The sequence below is a fragment of the Macaca nemestrina genome, chromosome 12 (genome assembly GCF_043159975.1).
Source record: "Macaca nemestrina isolate mMacNem1 chromosome 12, mMacNem.hap1, whole genome shotgun sequence".
In the NCBI taxonomy this organism is placed as follows: Eukaryota; Metazoa; Chordata; class Mammalia; order Primates; family Cercopithecidae; genus Macaca; species Macaca nemestrina.
Genome location: NC_092136.1, coordinates 52,745,447 through 52,758,289, shown reverse-complemented (window position 1 = coordinate 52,758,289; position 12,843 = coordinate 52,745,447). Strand labels below are relative to the sequence as shown.

The 12,843-nt window shown below is 46.1% G+C and overlaps 1 protein-coding gene across 1 annotated transcript; it reads left to right on the top strand.

Moving 5' to 3' along the window:
- The first annotated feature begins 4,693 nt into the window (after positions 1-4,693).
- Positions 4,694-12,637, top strand: LOC105486903 (Ras association domain family member 10). Its single transcript, XM_011750018.2, has one exon. The coding sequence runs from the start codon at positions 4,954-4,956 to the stop codon at positions 6,466-6,468; it is 1,515 nt and encodes a 504-aa protein (XP_011748320.2). The 5' UTR covers positions 4,694-4,953; the 3' UTR covers positions 6,469-12,637.
- Positions 12,638-12,843: the final 206 nt, after the last annotated feature.

The following is a 12,843-nucleotide window of genomic DNA, read 5'->3' as shown; positions in this document are numbered from 1 at the left end:
GTTGGATATGCATATTTGGAGAATTCTGGAATAGATGTGGGAGCCATGGCATATCAATTGTATAAAATTCCTGGGAGTGAATGAGATAACCCTGGGAGGATGTATGGAAGCAAGAGTCACAACTCAAATGATTACAGGACTCAGGTGAGTCATGAATATATGTGAATTGGGACATATGTTAAATAGAGTGTTGTTTTTGTGGCTAAACAGAAAGAGTATATTCTGTCTAAGGCAGCAAGATTTGGCTGGTAGGCCACCAGTTTGCAATTCCTATACTTTTGGAACTTCTTTCTATGCCTCTTGTCTTACTTTTCAAATAAATATTTTTATGGTAGGCAGCTAGCTGTTCATGATAACCCATTTCCTCTTCTGAGGCACTCATTGCAGTTTCTAGCTTCCTTGCCATTACCAGTGGCCATGACTGGGTTCTAGTCAAAGGGGTATGAGCTCAATTTCCAGCCAACGCCTTGAAGAAGAGGGTGTGACCCTCCATACTCTCTCCTCTTCCTCTGGCTCTATGTACATGATGATGAAGTCTAGAGGATTTTGGAGTCACGAGATGGAAGGAACCAGGGTTTCTGTATCTTTATCTGGAATAAGGTCACCTCCCAACCAGGACATCTTCTTTTGACTATTATCTGAGTGAAAAATAAACCTTTGTTACTTTTGAGCCACTATACACATTTGGCCCTGTTTGTTACTACAGCCTAGCCTAACTTAAGAAATCCATTGCTAAACCACACTAATCCTGGCCGTGACATCTCTAAGGTCAGGGACCATGTCTGTCCAGTTATTTCACGGATCCTCAACACATAGCCCAGGACATAGCATGCAGTAGGTACTTAATACAATTTCTTGACAATGCTAGCTGGGTTTTATTGAGCATGTTTTATGTGCCAGACACTGTGCTAGATCTTTTATATATTGTGCATTATTTCATTTCATGTAATGACAACTCTATAAGGAAGGTTCCACTATTATACTTTGTTCCTGGTGAGAAGACTGAGGGTTGGAAAGCTTATAGCTGGTATTCGAAATGAGGCAGGGTAACTCCAAAACACACACTCTGAAACACTGGTACATGACCACATGCATACTCATTTTAGCATTATAACTAATGTATCTTCTCCCACCAAGAATGCTCTCAACCCCTCCTCCGCATTTGTTGAAGCCTGCCTTCTGCATCCTTCCTAGCACCCATACAATCACTCTATCCTTTAATTAGTCCGACACAAATTTCATATATATCATTACTACAACAGGGATTCCATGTATTTGTCTGCTTCTAGAAAGAAGTTATCTTGAGGGTAGCACAATATCTTAGACATTATTTATCTGGGTGTTCCTTAAAACATAGGAGAAGATGGAGAACCTGCCATGTGCCAGGCACCCTAGGCACTAAGGACTAAACTGTAAATAGGACAATCTTTTTTCTTTTGAAAAGCTCTATTCTTGTGGGAGTAAACAGACATAAAAAATGCATCACAGCACAATGTAATCTCTGCATTAATAGACGCAGAAGAAGAGCGGGGAACCAGTTCTTTCTGGAGGAGGAAAGAAAGGACTCCCAGAGCAGGTGACCTGTATCTGAGCTTCTGAAGAGTGAGTAGAAGTTCTCCAGTTGTTTAAGAGGAATCTTAATTGTGGGAAAAGCATGTACAAAAGTGTGGATACATAAGATGCAGGAGTTCTTCTGGATGGATGAGGTGTTGGCTTGCTAAAATGTAGGATTCCTTCATTGATTCATCAATGTATTCGACAGCTACTGAGTAAACCTAGAATGTGGTAGGGATTGCACTAAATGTAAAGGATTCAAAAGTGAGCAAAACAGATATATGATCCCTACCCTTGTGGAGCTTAGAATCCAGCAGGGATGGCAGTTGACTACAAAGCTCTAGCAATCCTATGTGAGAGGAAAGGAAGAAGGGATAGCCCACATGTAAGTGAGAAGTTGGAGAAGTGGGCTGGTCCAGATTGCAAGAGACCTTTGACGCCATTCTAGGGAGAAAGAAATCCTTCGTCAATCTATCACCACATCCTGCCTCTCCCACCTCCTTGATAGCTGTCAATTGTGTCCAGTCTTCTCACCCCCACTATTCTCAGCATAGGTCATCATCTCTTCCTCGAATGAATGTGATAGTCTCCTAAAAGGCTTTCTTGCCTCTCACCCCCCACCCCCACCCATTGTCCTCAGTGCAAACAGACTGATCTTTAAAAAATCAAAATCTGTTCATGTTATGCCCTATGGTAGGCAGAATTCTAAGACAGCCCCATAATCTTCATCTCCCTGGGGGCGACTTTGGTGATTATATTACAGTACACAGCAAAAGGGGTTTTTCAGATATAGTTAAGGTTATTAATCAGTCAACCTTAAGACAGAGAAATTATCCAGGTGGGTTTGACTAATCAAGCACTTTAAAAGCAGAGAGTTTTCTCTAGCTAGTGGCAGAAGAGGATGGTAGATTGATTAAAAGCAAAGGAGGACTGGATGGATTTGACATGTGGTTGCTGACTTTTAAGTTGCAGGGAGGGGGGTGGATATCCTATAGAAAGGATCTGAGAGAGTCCTGTAGGAGCTGAGAGTGACCCTGGAGGACAGCCAACAGGAGAATGGGGACCTCAGACCTACAACTGAGAGGAACCAGATCATGCAAACAACCTGAATGGATTTGGAAGTGGGTATTCCCCCAGAGCCTTCAGACAGGAACTTGAACCAGCCTATACCTTGCCTTTTGCCTGGGACATCCTGAGCAAAGTATGCAGCAGCCATGCCAACTTGGACTTGTGATCTACAGAACAGTAAAGTAATAGATGGGTGTTGTTTTAAGTCACTAAGTTTGTGATAATTTGTTACACAGCAATAGAAAACTAATATACCTCCCAGCTTTCCAACCCCCCAATAAAACTATTGGGGATTTACCAGGCCCAGGCAGTTAATCCTTACACCAGTTCTATTAGGGAGGTATTTTTTTATTATCAACATTTCACAGATAAGAAAACTGAAGCTCAGAGAGATTAATACTTTTCCTAAGGCTGTAGAGCTAGTAAGTGCTGCTGAGATTTTTACTTGACTGTTCTGACTCCAGATTTGCACCCTATGGGTTCTCACTGTCTTAATGACAAATCCAAATACATAAGCATGGAATTAAAGGCCCTTCCTGATCCTGTTCCTGTTCAATCATTCAACCTCAATTTTAGACACTCCTCTCAAATTCCTGACAGCCCCAGTAACTAACACGCTCTTGATTCCTGACTGCACTACAATTCCTTCTAGAATACTGCTTGTCCCTCCCCTCCATCTACTTTCCTTTTGGCAGACTCTAATGGTCCTTTGGGTCTTGCTTAAGACACCTCCTCTGGGGGAAAGCCTTCCTTGCCCCTCCAAGATGGGTTGGATGCCACTCCAGGTTCCCCCAAAACCTCATGCTCTCCCTTATCAGAGGACACAAGACATTGTGTTGGAAATGTTTACTTGGCTGTGCTCTCCCACTAAATTGTGAACTCCTTGCAAGCCAGAACTGGCGATTCATTCATTGTCAAAGCCCTAGCGATAGGACCTGGAGCACAGTAGGTACTCAATAAATATTTGCTGAGTGAATCATTGAATGAACAAAAGTGCTTTAGCCAAGAGGCAATGGGGAGCCATCCAAGGTCTTGAAGAAAGGGAGTGAGCTTATTATTAGACCTGTGCTCACAAGGACAAGCTAAGTGCGAGGCTTGCACGCAATAGACTATCCTCATCAGCAGTTAAGGATGAAACAAGTTCACTTGCATTGTGGCCTTGGGTTTCTTGCGCTGTAAAGCTTGGCTGTTATCTCTTCTGGACCACGTCTGAATATTAGAAAATGCCAGAAGCCTTCACGGTTTCCCCTTATGGATGTGGAAAGCATAAAAATAGCTTGTGACTCGGGTCTGGGCCCTGAACTCCCACTAGAATGAGAAGCCCCTCTCCCAAGAAGGCTGTGGGAAGCTGAGGTGAAGATGACGTGGAGACCCACTTACGTGACACTACAGAAAACCGGCAGCCGCCTCTGAACGTCTGTCCCCCTCCAGCCCAGACCGTTCCATGCCTGCACTTGCTCCCGGAGCACGTTGCTGAATCTTGTTCTCCTTAGATATGCAAATACTGCTTCCTGTCGAGGAAGACTGGGAGGCCTTCCGCGTTAGAGGCAGCTCTTCATAGCGCTAGCTGGACGTGGAATGTGATTAGAGCGTCTCCATTGGAGACCGCTGAGTGCCTCGGTTTCCCTGTCTGTGCAAAGTGCACTCCCCAGGCACCGCTGCCTTGAGGGACCAGGAAATGCGTCTGGAGGCGCCAGGAAAGATGAGAAGATAAAAGTCAAGATGCGTCCGGCTAGCTATAGACACAAGGAGAAGAGCCAGTAGGCCAAGGGAGACGCACAGCTGATCCGTGCCAAGGCGCGGGCTCCACTCCCTGAAGTGGAGGGGCCCTTGAATCTTCCCTTGCGTAGGCGCGCGGCAGAGCAGCGATTTGGCGAAAAAGGCCCAGACTCAGGATGCCCGCAACGCGAGCGAGGGGCGGACGGGGCGCACGCCGCGCGGCAAGGCTGCAAGGGGCGGGCCTGGGCCCTGAGCCTCCTGTACTTCCAGCCACAGCTCCGGGCGCTGGGGGCGGGAAGGGGTGGAGCCACGTGGGGAGGAGCAAAACCCGGAGGTCCCGGGCACCTTGGGTAGAGCCAGAGCGGCGGGAGCCGGTCCCGGGCGCGTTGCCCCGGGAGCGCCCGTCGTCCGGGCAGAGCGCAGCTGCAACCGCGACCACAGCCGCAGTCGCTTTCCAGCCTGCCTTCGGTGCGCAGTGGGGAAGCAGGGCTAGTGCGGCCGCAGGAGGGGGCACGGGCTCCTCTCCCCTCCCAGAGCTACTGGGCTGCCCTTGCTGTCCTTTCTGCCCCAGCAGAGCCCGGCCGGACCTGCCACCTGCGCCCTGGTTGCGCCATGGATCCTTCGGAAAAGAAGATATCGGTGTGGATCTGCCAGGAAGAGAAGCTGGTGTCCGGTCTCTCCCGCCGCACTACTTGCTCGGACGTTGTGCGAGTGCTTTTGGAGGACGGCTGCCGGCGGCGACGGAGACAGCGGCGGAGCCGGCGGCGGGGGTCGGCCGGCGACCCGCCTGGCCCGGGAGAGCTTCCCGAACCTCCAGACGAGGACGACGACGAGGCGCTGCCGCAGGGCATGCTGTGTGGGCCCCCGCAGTGCTATTGCATCGTGGAGAAGTGGCGCGGCTTTGAGCGCATCCTCCCTAACAAGACTCGCATCTTGCGCCTCTGGGCTGCCTGGGGCGAAGAGCAAGAGAATGTGCGCTTCGTGCTAGTGCGCAGCGAGGCATCGCTGCCTAACGCCGGCCCCCGCAGCGCCGAGGCGCGCGTAGTGCTCAGCCGAGAGCGCCCCTGTCCGGCCCGCGGGGCCCCCGCGCGGCCCAGCCTGGCCATGACCCAGGAGAAACAGCGGCGAGTGGTGCGCAAGGCCTTTCGCAAACTGGCCAAGCTTAACCGGCGGCGCCAGCAGCAGCCTCCGTCGTCCTGTTCGTCCACTTCGTCGTCCACTGCCTCGTCCTGCTCTTCGTCGCCGCGGGCCCACGAGAGCGCGTCGGTGGAGCGCATGGAGACGCTGGTGCATCTGGTGCTCTCCCAGGACCACACCATTCGCCAGCAGGTGCAGCGGCTCCACGAGCTGGACCGCGAGATCGACCGCTACGAGGCCAAGGTGCACCTGGACCGCATGCGGCGTCACGGGGTCAACTACGTGCAGGACACTTACTTGGTTGGGGCAGGCATCGAGCTCGACGGGTCCAGCCCAGGAGAGGAGCCAGAAGAGGTGGCGGCGGAGGCAGAGGCGGCGGCGGCGCCGCCCCCTCTAGACGGCGAGGCGCAGGCGGCGGCGCTGGAGGAGCTGGCCCGGCGCTGCGACGACTTACTGAGGCTTCAGGAGCAACGGGTTCAGCAGGAGGAGTTGCTGGAGCGCCTTTCAGCCGAGATTCAGGAGGAACTCAACCAGAGGTGGATGCGGCGGCGCCAGGAGGAGCTGGCGGCGCGGGAGGAGCCCCCGGAGCCCGATGGCGGCCCCGAGGGCGAGCTGCTGCTGGAGCAGGAACGGGTCAGGACGCAGCTCAGTACTAGCCTTTACATCGGGCTCCGGCTCAACACGGACCTGGAGGCCGTCAAGTCGGACTTGGATTACAGCCAGCAGCAATGGGACAGCAAGGAGCGCGAGCTACAGGGCCTTCTGCAAACTTTGCACACTTTGGAGCTGACAGTGGCGCCGGATGGGGCTCCTGGCTCCGGCGGTCCCTCGCGGGAACCCGGGCCTCAAGCCTGCGCCGACATGTGGGTGGACCAGGCCCGTGGTCTGGCCAAGAGCGGTCCTGGCAACGACGAAGACTCGGATACGGGGCTGAGCTCTATGCATAGCCAAGACTCGGACTCCGTGCCTATGTGCGAATCCCTTGTCTAGGGGTAGCGGGGGAGAGGGGGAAACAGGGATCTCTTTTTTCTTGCAAAATGCAGTGGGCCGGCCGGCTCAGGGACTTGAAACCAGGCTGTTGGGCCGGGGGAGGGCTTAGGACGCCTGCCCAGCCTCGCGCTCATCTGGCTCCGGGGTGAGTGCGGAGGAGGGTGGGGGACGAAGAAGTAGGGTCCCCAGTACAAGTTATTTAAAGAGAGGGAAGGAGGGAGGAGGCGAGAACCACCTATATTGGAAAACAAACACCCCAAGGAAATTGACGTGGTCCGAGCCCATTTTCAAAGTAAGGAAGTATTATGGAGATTTCACTACTCTTCTGTATGGGAAGTTCTAGCTGATGGCAGCTAGAACTTTAGTGTGTGGTATGAAGTGCTTTTAAAAGAAACACTTGGATGAAAAGGAAATTCCTTGAATGTTAATTGTGACTGTAAACGTGTTAAAACTAGCCAAAGAGGACACACTGGTGTCGGTCTCAGCCTTTCTTACATCTTTGATAAAACCCATAGGCACCAAAATCCTGGCTGTTTACATTTCTGCAGATTTGGGAATTACCCATCTGCTAAATCATTTGTCTTTTATTTTCTTTCAAAGGCTAAACTGTATCGAAGTCTAACTCTGTATTTCCTCCTAGTAAACAGAGTAGATGTTAAAAGGGAATTCTTTTCCCAAAATAACCTTTTATTATTACAAAAGCCAAACATAATCATTTGAGATATAAAATCCTGGCAAACATAATCCTGGTTAAAATTTAATCTGGGCCCTTTGGGGTCTGTCCCTGCAAAGGCAGGTGTGTTGTCCTTTAATTCATATTGCCACTTCATTGACTCAATCACTGTTATTTCAGAAAAAAATAAAAGGAAGTGGCAGAATTCAAGTTACGCACAACAAAACTTGCTGTTTAACAAGCACTCTTTGAAAGCAAAGGTATGTTAGTGTTCAGCTTTTAAATTGAGCTATGTGATTAAAACCAACCATGACCTCAACGGATTTTACCCAAACTTGTCTAACTTCAGTATCTTTTGTCAGAGATTAATTAGTTACTTGTTCAAACTCAGATAGAGTAAATATCAGGGTTTCCTAGATAAGGCCAGAAAAGAAAAAATAAAACAAAACAATCTCATAGTACTCCTTGGGTGAACAATTTGATTAACGATGGCACATAGCCGTGGAAAAAAAGATAAAAAATGAGTTAAGAACTTGAATTACTCTTTTCTGGCACACGCCTATGCACATGCCAGGAGATGCAAGTACACCACCATCTCAGTAGCTGGCGACAGAAGTGGTGGGGACTCCATGTAATTGTTCCAGTTATTTCAATTAAAACTTATCAGTTGTAGCTAGTGGTTGGCCCTGCGGAAGGAGCCTGCTGGCCGATTTCCCTCTGCAGCTCAGTACTTCTGAGGAATGTGGGATCTAATCTGTCCTCAGGAGGTATTAACAATGGGTCCTGTGTGTGGTACCAGCATGGTGCAGAAACCTCTTATCAACCTACTCTTGAGGGGCTGGCTCCAGTTTCAACACTACATGTGAAGATAACTTAAGAGGCCTTTGCTTTATACAGAAGTTCCTTCCCTTGCATAGATTCTCTATCTGCTTGTTGCCAATGGGAGCCTGCCCTTCTGACCTCCTCAAACCACTGTTTGTGCTGTCTCCTTTTTAGAGACAGCACCCCCCACCCGCCCCTCACTGCCACCACCACTGCCCTGGTATTAAAACTTGTGTGCCTGTTCGCAGATTTTCAAGTAAAAATGGGAATTTAAAGGCCATTTTCTTAATTGATGTTTTCAAAAGACATTAGCTGGCATAGCTATGGTTTTTTAGTTTCATCTGATGCAGGAAATGTCTATGCATTTGGTCTTGAACGTGATTAAAATGAGGAAGGGACTGAAAGAAACCCACCATCCCCAGACAATCATTTGATCCCATAAACACGAAACCTAATGATAGCTTTCGTTTTGAGGCAGAGGTAAAATCCTCATTAGAGTGTGACAAAATGCTACTTGTCTGAATGGTTTGTGCTGACAATGGGCTGACCTGGTGGTTTTAAAATTATTGTGCTGTTTTTCCCACTCAGGGTGGTAGGAGAGGTGATTCTTGGACGTTTATTAACTCAAAAAGAACGCAGAAGTTGGCAGAACAGGACTGCCTGGCAGAAAGGGGCTGTTTTCCTTTTCACTATTATTATTTTAAACTTTGATGGGCTGCTGACGTCAGCAAATATGCTTGACACCTGTAAAGCAAACAAGCCACATCACAAGGAGAAGGCCTGTGGGATTTTCTGGTGCCCTATTTCTAGAACCTTCCCTGTCTTGACCATTTGAAGGTGCTTCTTTAGTCAGCTGTTCAGACAGCTGTGAGGCTTTATTGATAACAAATGGCAGCCTAGTTGGCCCATTTTTTTTCTCTTATCCAGATCAATTATATTCCTAAAAGGCTCTCTTGGTGAGTAGAAGAAAGGAGTGTGTAGAACACGCTGGCGTGGGGGAGTGAGGAGGAAGGAGACAATGGTTCTTTTTACTAAGAGCTTTTGTAAGCCTGAGAAAGGTGAAATACAGTTATAAAAAGCACCAAAACAGTGCCTGTGCATAGGAAGTGCTTAATAAATGCTAAATACTTTAAATTTTCATTCACATTTATGGTCACCATGGCCCTAAGAAGGAGAGTAAATGCATGACAGGGAATGTACCAATATCAGGATTTCAGGGCCCCTGGGAAAATTAACTCAGCTCCTATTCTCCAGTCCTAATGGAAATCCTGGGCAGAAACCAGCAAACTTAAGAAGGGTATGAAATGTAGGTCCCTTACCAGCCAGCCCCACCTTTTTTTTTTTTTGGAATTGAGATAATTTATTGTATTTTTGATCTGAGTTATCCCAGTCTCAGCCATCTCTCAAACCAAAAGATTCCATATGGCATCTCTATGTTTGTTTATTTCCTTATAAAGTGTGTTTATTTTTTTCTGATTAGAAAAGTTGTGTACACTATAGTCCTTGTGATGAACCTGAAAATAACATAAATAAAAAGGCAAGAAAAGTCACTCTAAATCTCTGTACCAAAAACCTGTCACTACCAAGATTAGTATATTTACTTCCAAACCTTTTGAATTGTGCAGATTTCATATTTGCTTCTGTATTTAAAAATATATAATTTTGATAAGATTGTATATACATGTTTATACTCAGGTTTTGACAGACTCCCTATAAACAGATCCACCCAAATTGGTGGATATACCATAGTTTACAGAACTGGGCATGTTATCAGTTTGTTTCTCATACTTTTTTTAATTGTTATAAAATAACACCATAATAAGTTTCTTTGTGCATGTATCTGTTTACCTAATTAGATTCCCACCCTCCCCACAATAAGATAGGTTTCCAGAAAGAGAATTCCCAGGTCAGAGTACACACATTTAGAGGCTTGATACTGCCAAATTGCTTTTCAAAAGATTTGTTCTAATTACAATCAGCTATGCATGAGCATGCCTGTTTCACTACCGCTTAACTTTCATTAGGTATTATATTTTGTTAGGAAAATATTTTAATCAAAATTTACTAATTAATTCTTTGTTGCCTCAGGAAGCCAAAGCTGACAATCACTGACTTAAAATGTTCTTACAACAGCAAGGGTGGGCCGGTGGGTCAGAAGTGTTAGTCAAGACGGTGTGATGTTTTCTCTCCTTCCCTTTTGTTTTTTCCTTCTCTGAGTACTTGCTTAAGGTAATATTAATAGAATTTTATCTCATATCAGAATTGGTCAATGATCTGAGAACAGAAGGGACAGAAACTCTATATAAGCAGGACTAAGGAGATAACAAATTGAATCAGAGTTATAAAAAGAAAATATTCATGATCTTTTTCATCTTGAGTCTAGCGGAAAAGGCTATTCTTAGAAAGTGATGCCATAAAACATATTTGATTTTGTGCTTCTCCATACCAACCTCTATCAAAAATTACATCAAAATAAACACATAAACCAAGTTGTTTATAAGGAATCTGTAAGTTTAGATTTTTCTAGGAATTTCTTTCTACATATGATACACGCTTGAGGTTGTTCTTAATATCTTGAAAAGAGAAGATTTGATTATGACAATCTGTGAAATTTCCATTGTGAAAATGGGAAGACGGCTGTGTGCTAATCACACTCATATCTGGAAGGTGGTATCAACCATGGCCGTGCTGGTGGGAGCTGTTCCTAGCACTTTTAACAGGCCTTGTTTCTGTTTGAGCCTCTGGGTACATAAGAATGAGGGAGGAGTTGAAGGAGGGAGTGCCAGGCTTTCCAAGGATCTTTGTGTGTGGCATTAGGTATGCACACCTGGCTCAGTGCATCTTTGGCCACATTGACCCCATTGTGCTCATGGAGACCTTGCATGGGTTGCTTTGAAGGCCTGCTGCCCCCCAGCCTCTCCCCTTCTCATCCATTCCCATGCAAATCTTTCCTGTTTCAGACACTTCTAGGATTTCCCATAGCTTTCAAGATAAAATCCACATTTCTTAGCAGGATTGAGAAGGTGTTGGTTTTCCAGCTCAAGATCCCTCTTTTGGGTCCAGCCTCCTCCACTTAAGACCACGGAATTGAGTTGATTCTATTTCTTCATTTCGGGCACACTATCATCCTCCTTTTTATGCATGTACCCTTTTCTATATTCACTTTACTTCATGTTCTCCTTCCTGTCCATTCCCACTCCCATTTCCCTCCTTGCTCTTATGATAGGCACCTATTCCAATGCATTAATCTACAACCTTCCAAACCATCTTATATATTCAAGGCTGCCATGTTGCACACTCTGCACTAGTCACACTCATACCTGGAGTGTAAGCAGCACACAGTGTACAACATGGCAGCTCCCATTCCCACTCCCTTTTCCCTCCTTGCTCTCATCATAGGCACCTATTCTGACATTAATCTACAACCTTCAGTAGTCAAGCCTGCCATATTGCATACCCTCAGGGGGCACCTTTCATGTTGTATTCTGGCATCTTTCCCCAGAGGGCACCATTTGCATGGAAAACTGTGTGAATTTTAACCCTGAGGCTGAGCAATGTGCCTGCACAGTTCATATGCTTGTGTATGTATATGTATCTTGACAGTAGACTGAAACTGTCTGTATGCTTGTGTTTAATATATATAACTTTATTGAGCTATAAAAGTTATTATATTTCTTTCTTTTTCACATGACACTAAGTTTGTGCAAGCATTCTGCATTGGTATATACACATTTAGACCATTTTTTTTTACCTGCATGGTATTCTGTCACTTTCTATCATTCCTTAGTGAGCGATATCTAGGTTGTCACCAATTCCTTGCTATCTCAAACAAGGTATCGATGAACACAGATAGAAATCAGTGGACATATGTGAGTGCTGAAGTGCAAGATTACTCTGCCAAATTGCCATTACATGTTAGCCTCTTACTAGGAGTGAAGATGTCCATATTCCCCACAAGCACTTGATATTGACCAACCTTCTACTATTTGCAAATCTGCTTTAATTTGCATTTCTTTAAAATCTAGTAAAGTTGAGCTTCATTTGCTTGTTATCTTTTAGGTTCCCTTTTGTTAATTGCCTATGTTGTTATTGACCATTTTTCCTTTGAGTTTCACTTTTCTGGCAGATTTTCAGAAGTTCCTTAAATATTCTGAACACTACTTTCTTTTAACCTTAGAGCAAGTGTAAATATCTTCTATCTGCCCTCCATCTTTAACTGTGTCCCTGGTGTCTGTTGTTGAAAATGTCTTTACTTTTAATGTAGCCAAATTTAGCATCCATCTCCGCTGTGACTTGTGGTTTGGGGTTCTTGTTTAAGTAATGTAGTCACAAAAATATGGTTCTATGTATTTTCTTCTACTAGCTTCATCCTCTCTCTCTCTTTCTCTCTGTCTCTCTCGCTGTCTCTTTGGTTCTTTCTTTCTCTATCCCTCATTTCTTCCTTCTCCCTCATTTCTTCTTCACAGATGAAGTGAAATACTTCTGTGGAAATAATCTTTATCTCATCAAGTTTTACCCTAAAGAATAGTTTAAATCCTGATTATCCTGAAACATAGACTATATTTTTGTATTTTTGGTAAAGATAGGGTTTTGCCACGTTGGCCAGGCTGGTCTCGAACTCCTGGTCTCAAGGGATCTGCCTGCTTTGGCCTCTTACAGTGCTGGGATTATAGGCAAGAGCCACTGTGCCCAGCCTAACTTTCTTTTTTTTTTTGAGATGGAGTCTCGCTCTGTCGCTCAGGCTGGAGTGCAGTGGCGCGATCTCGGCTCACTGCAAGCTCTGCCTCCTGGGTTCATGCCATTCTCCTTCCTCAGCCTCCCAAGTAGCTGGGACTACAGGCGCCCACCACTAATTTTGAGACGGAGTCTTGCTCTGTTGC

Coding starts and splice junctions, on each gene's coding strand:
- LOC105486903 (XM_011750018.2), top strand. CDS start 4,954: ATGGATCCTTCGGAAAAGAAGATATCGGTGTGGATCTGCCAGGAAGAG.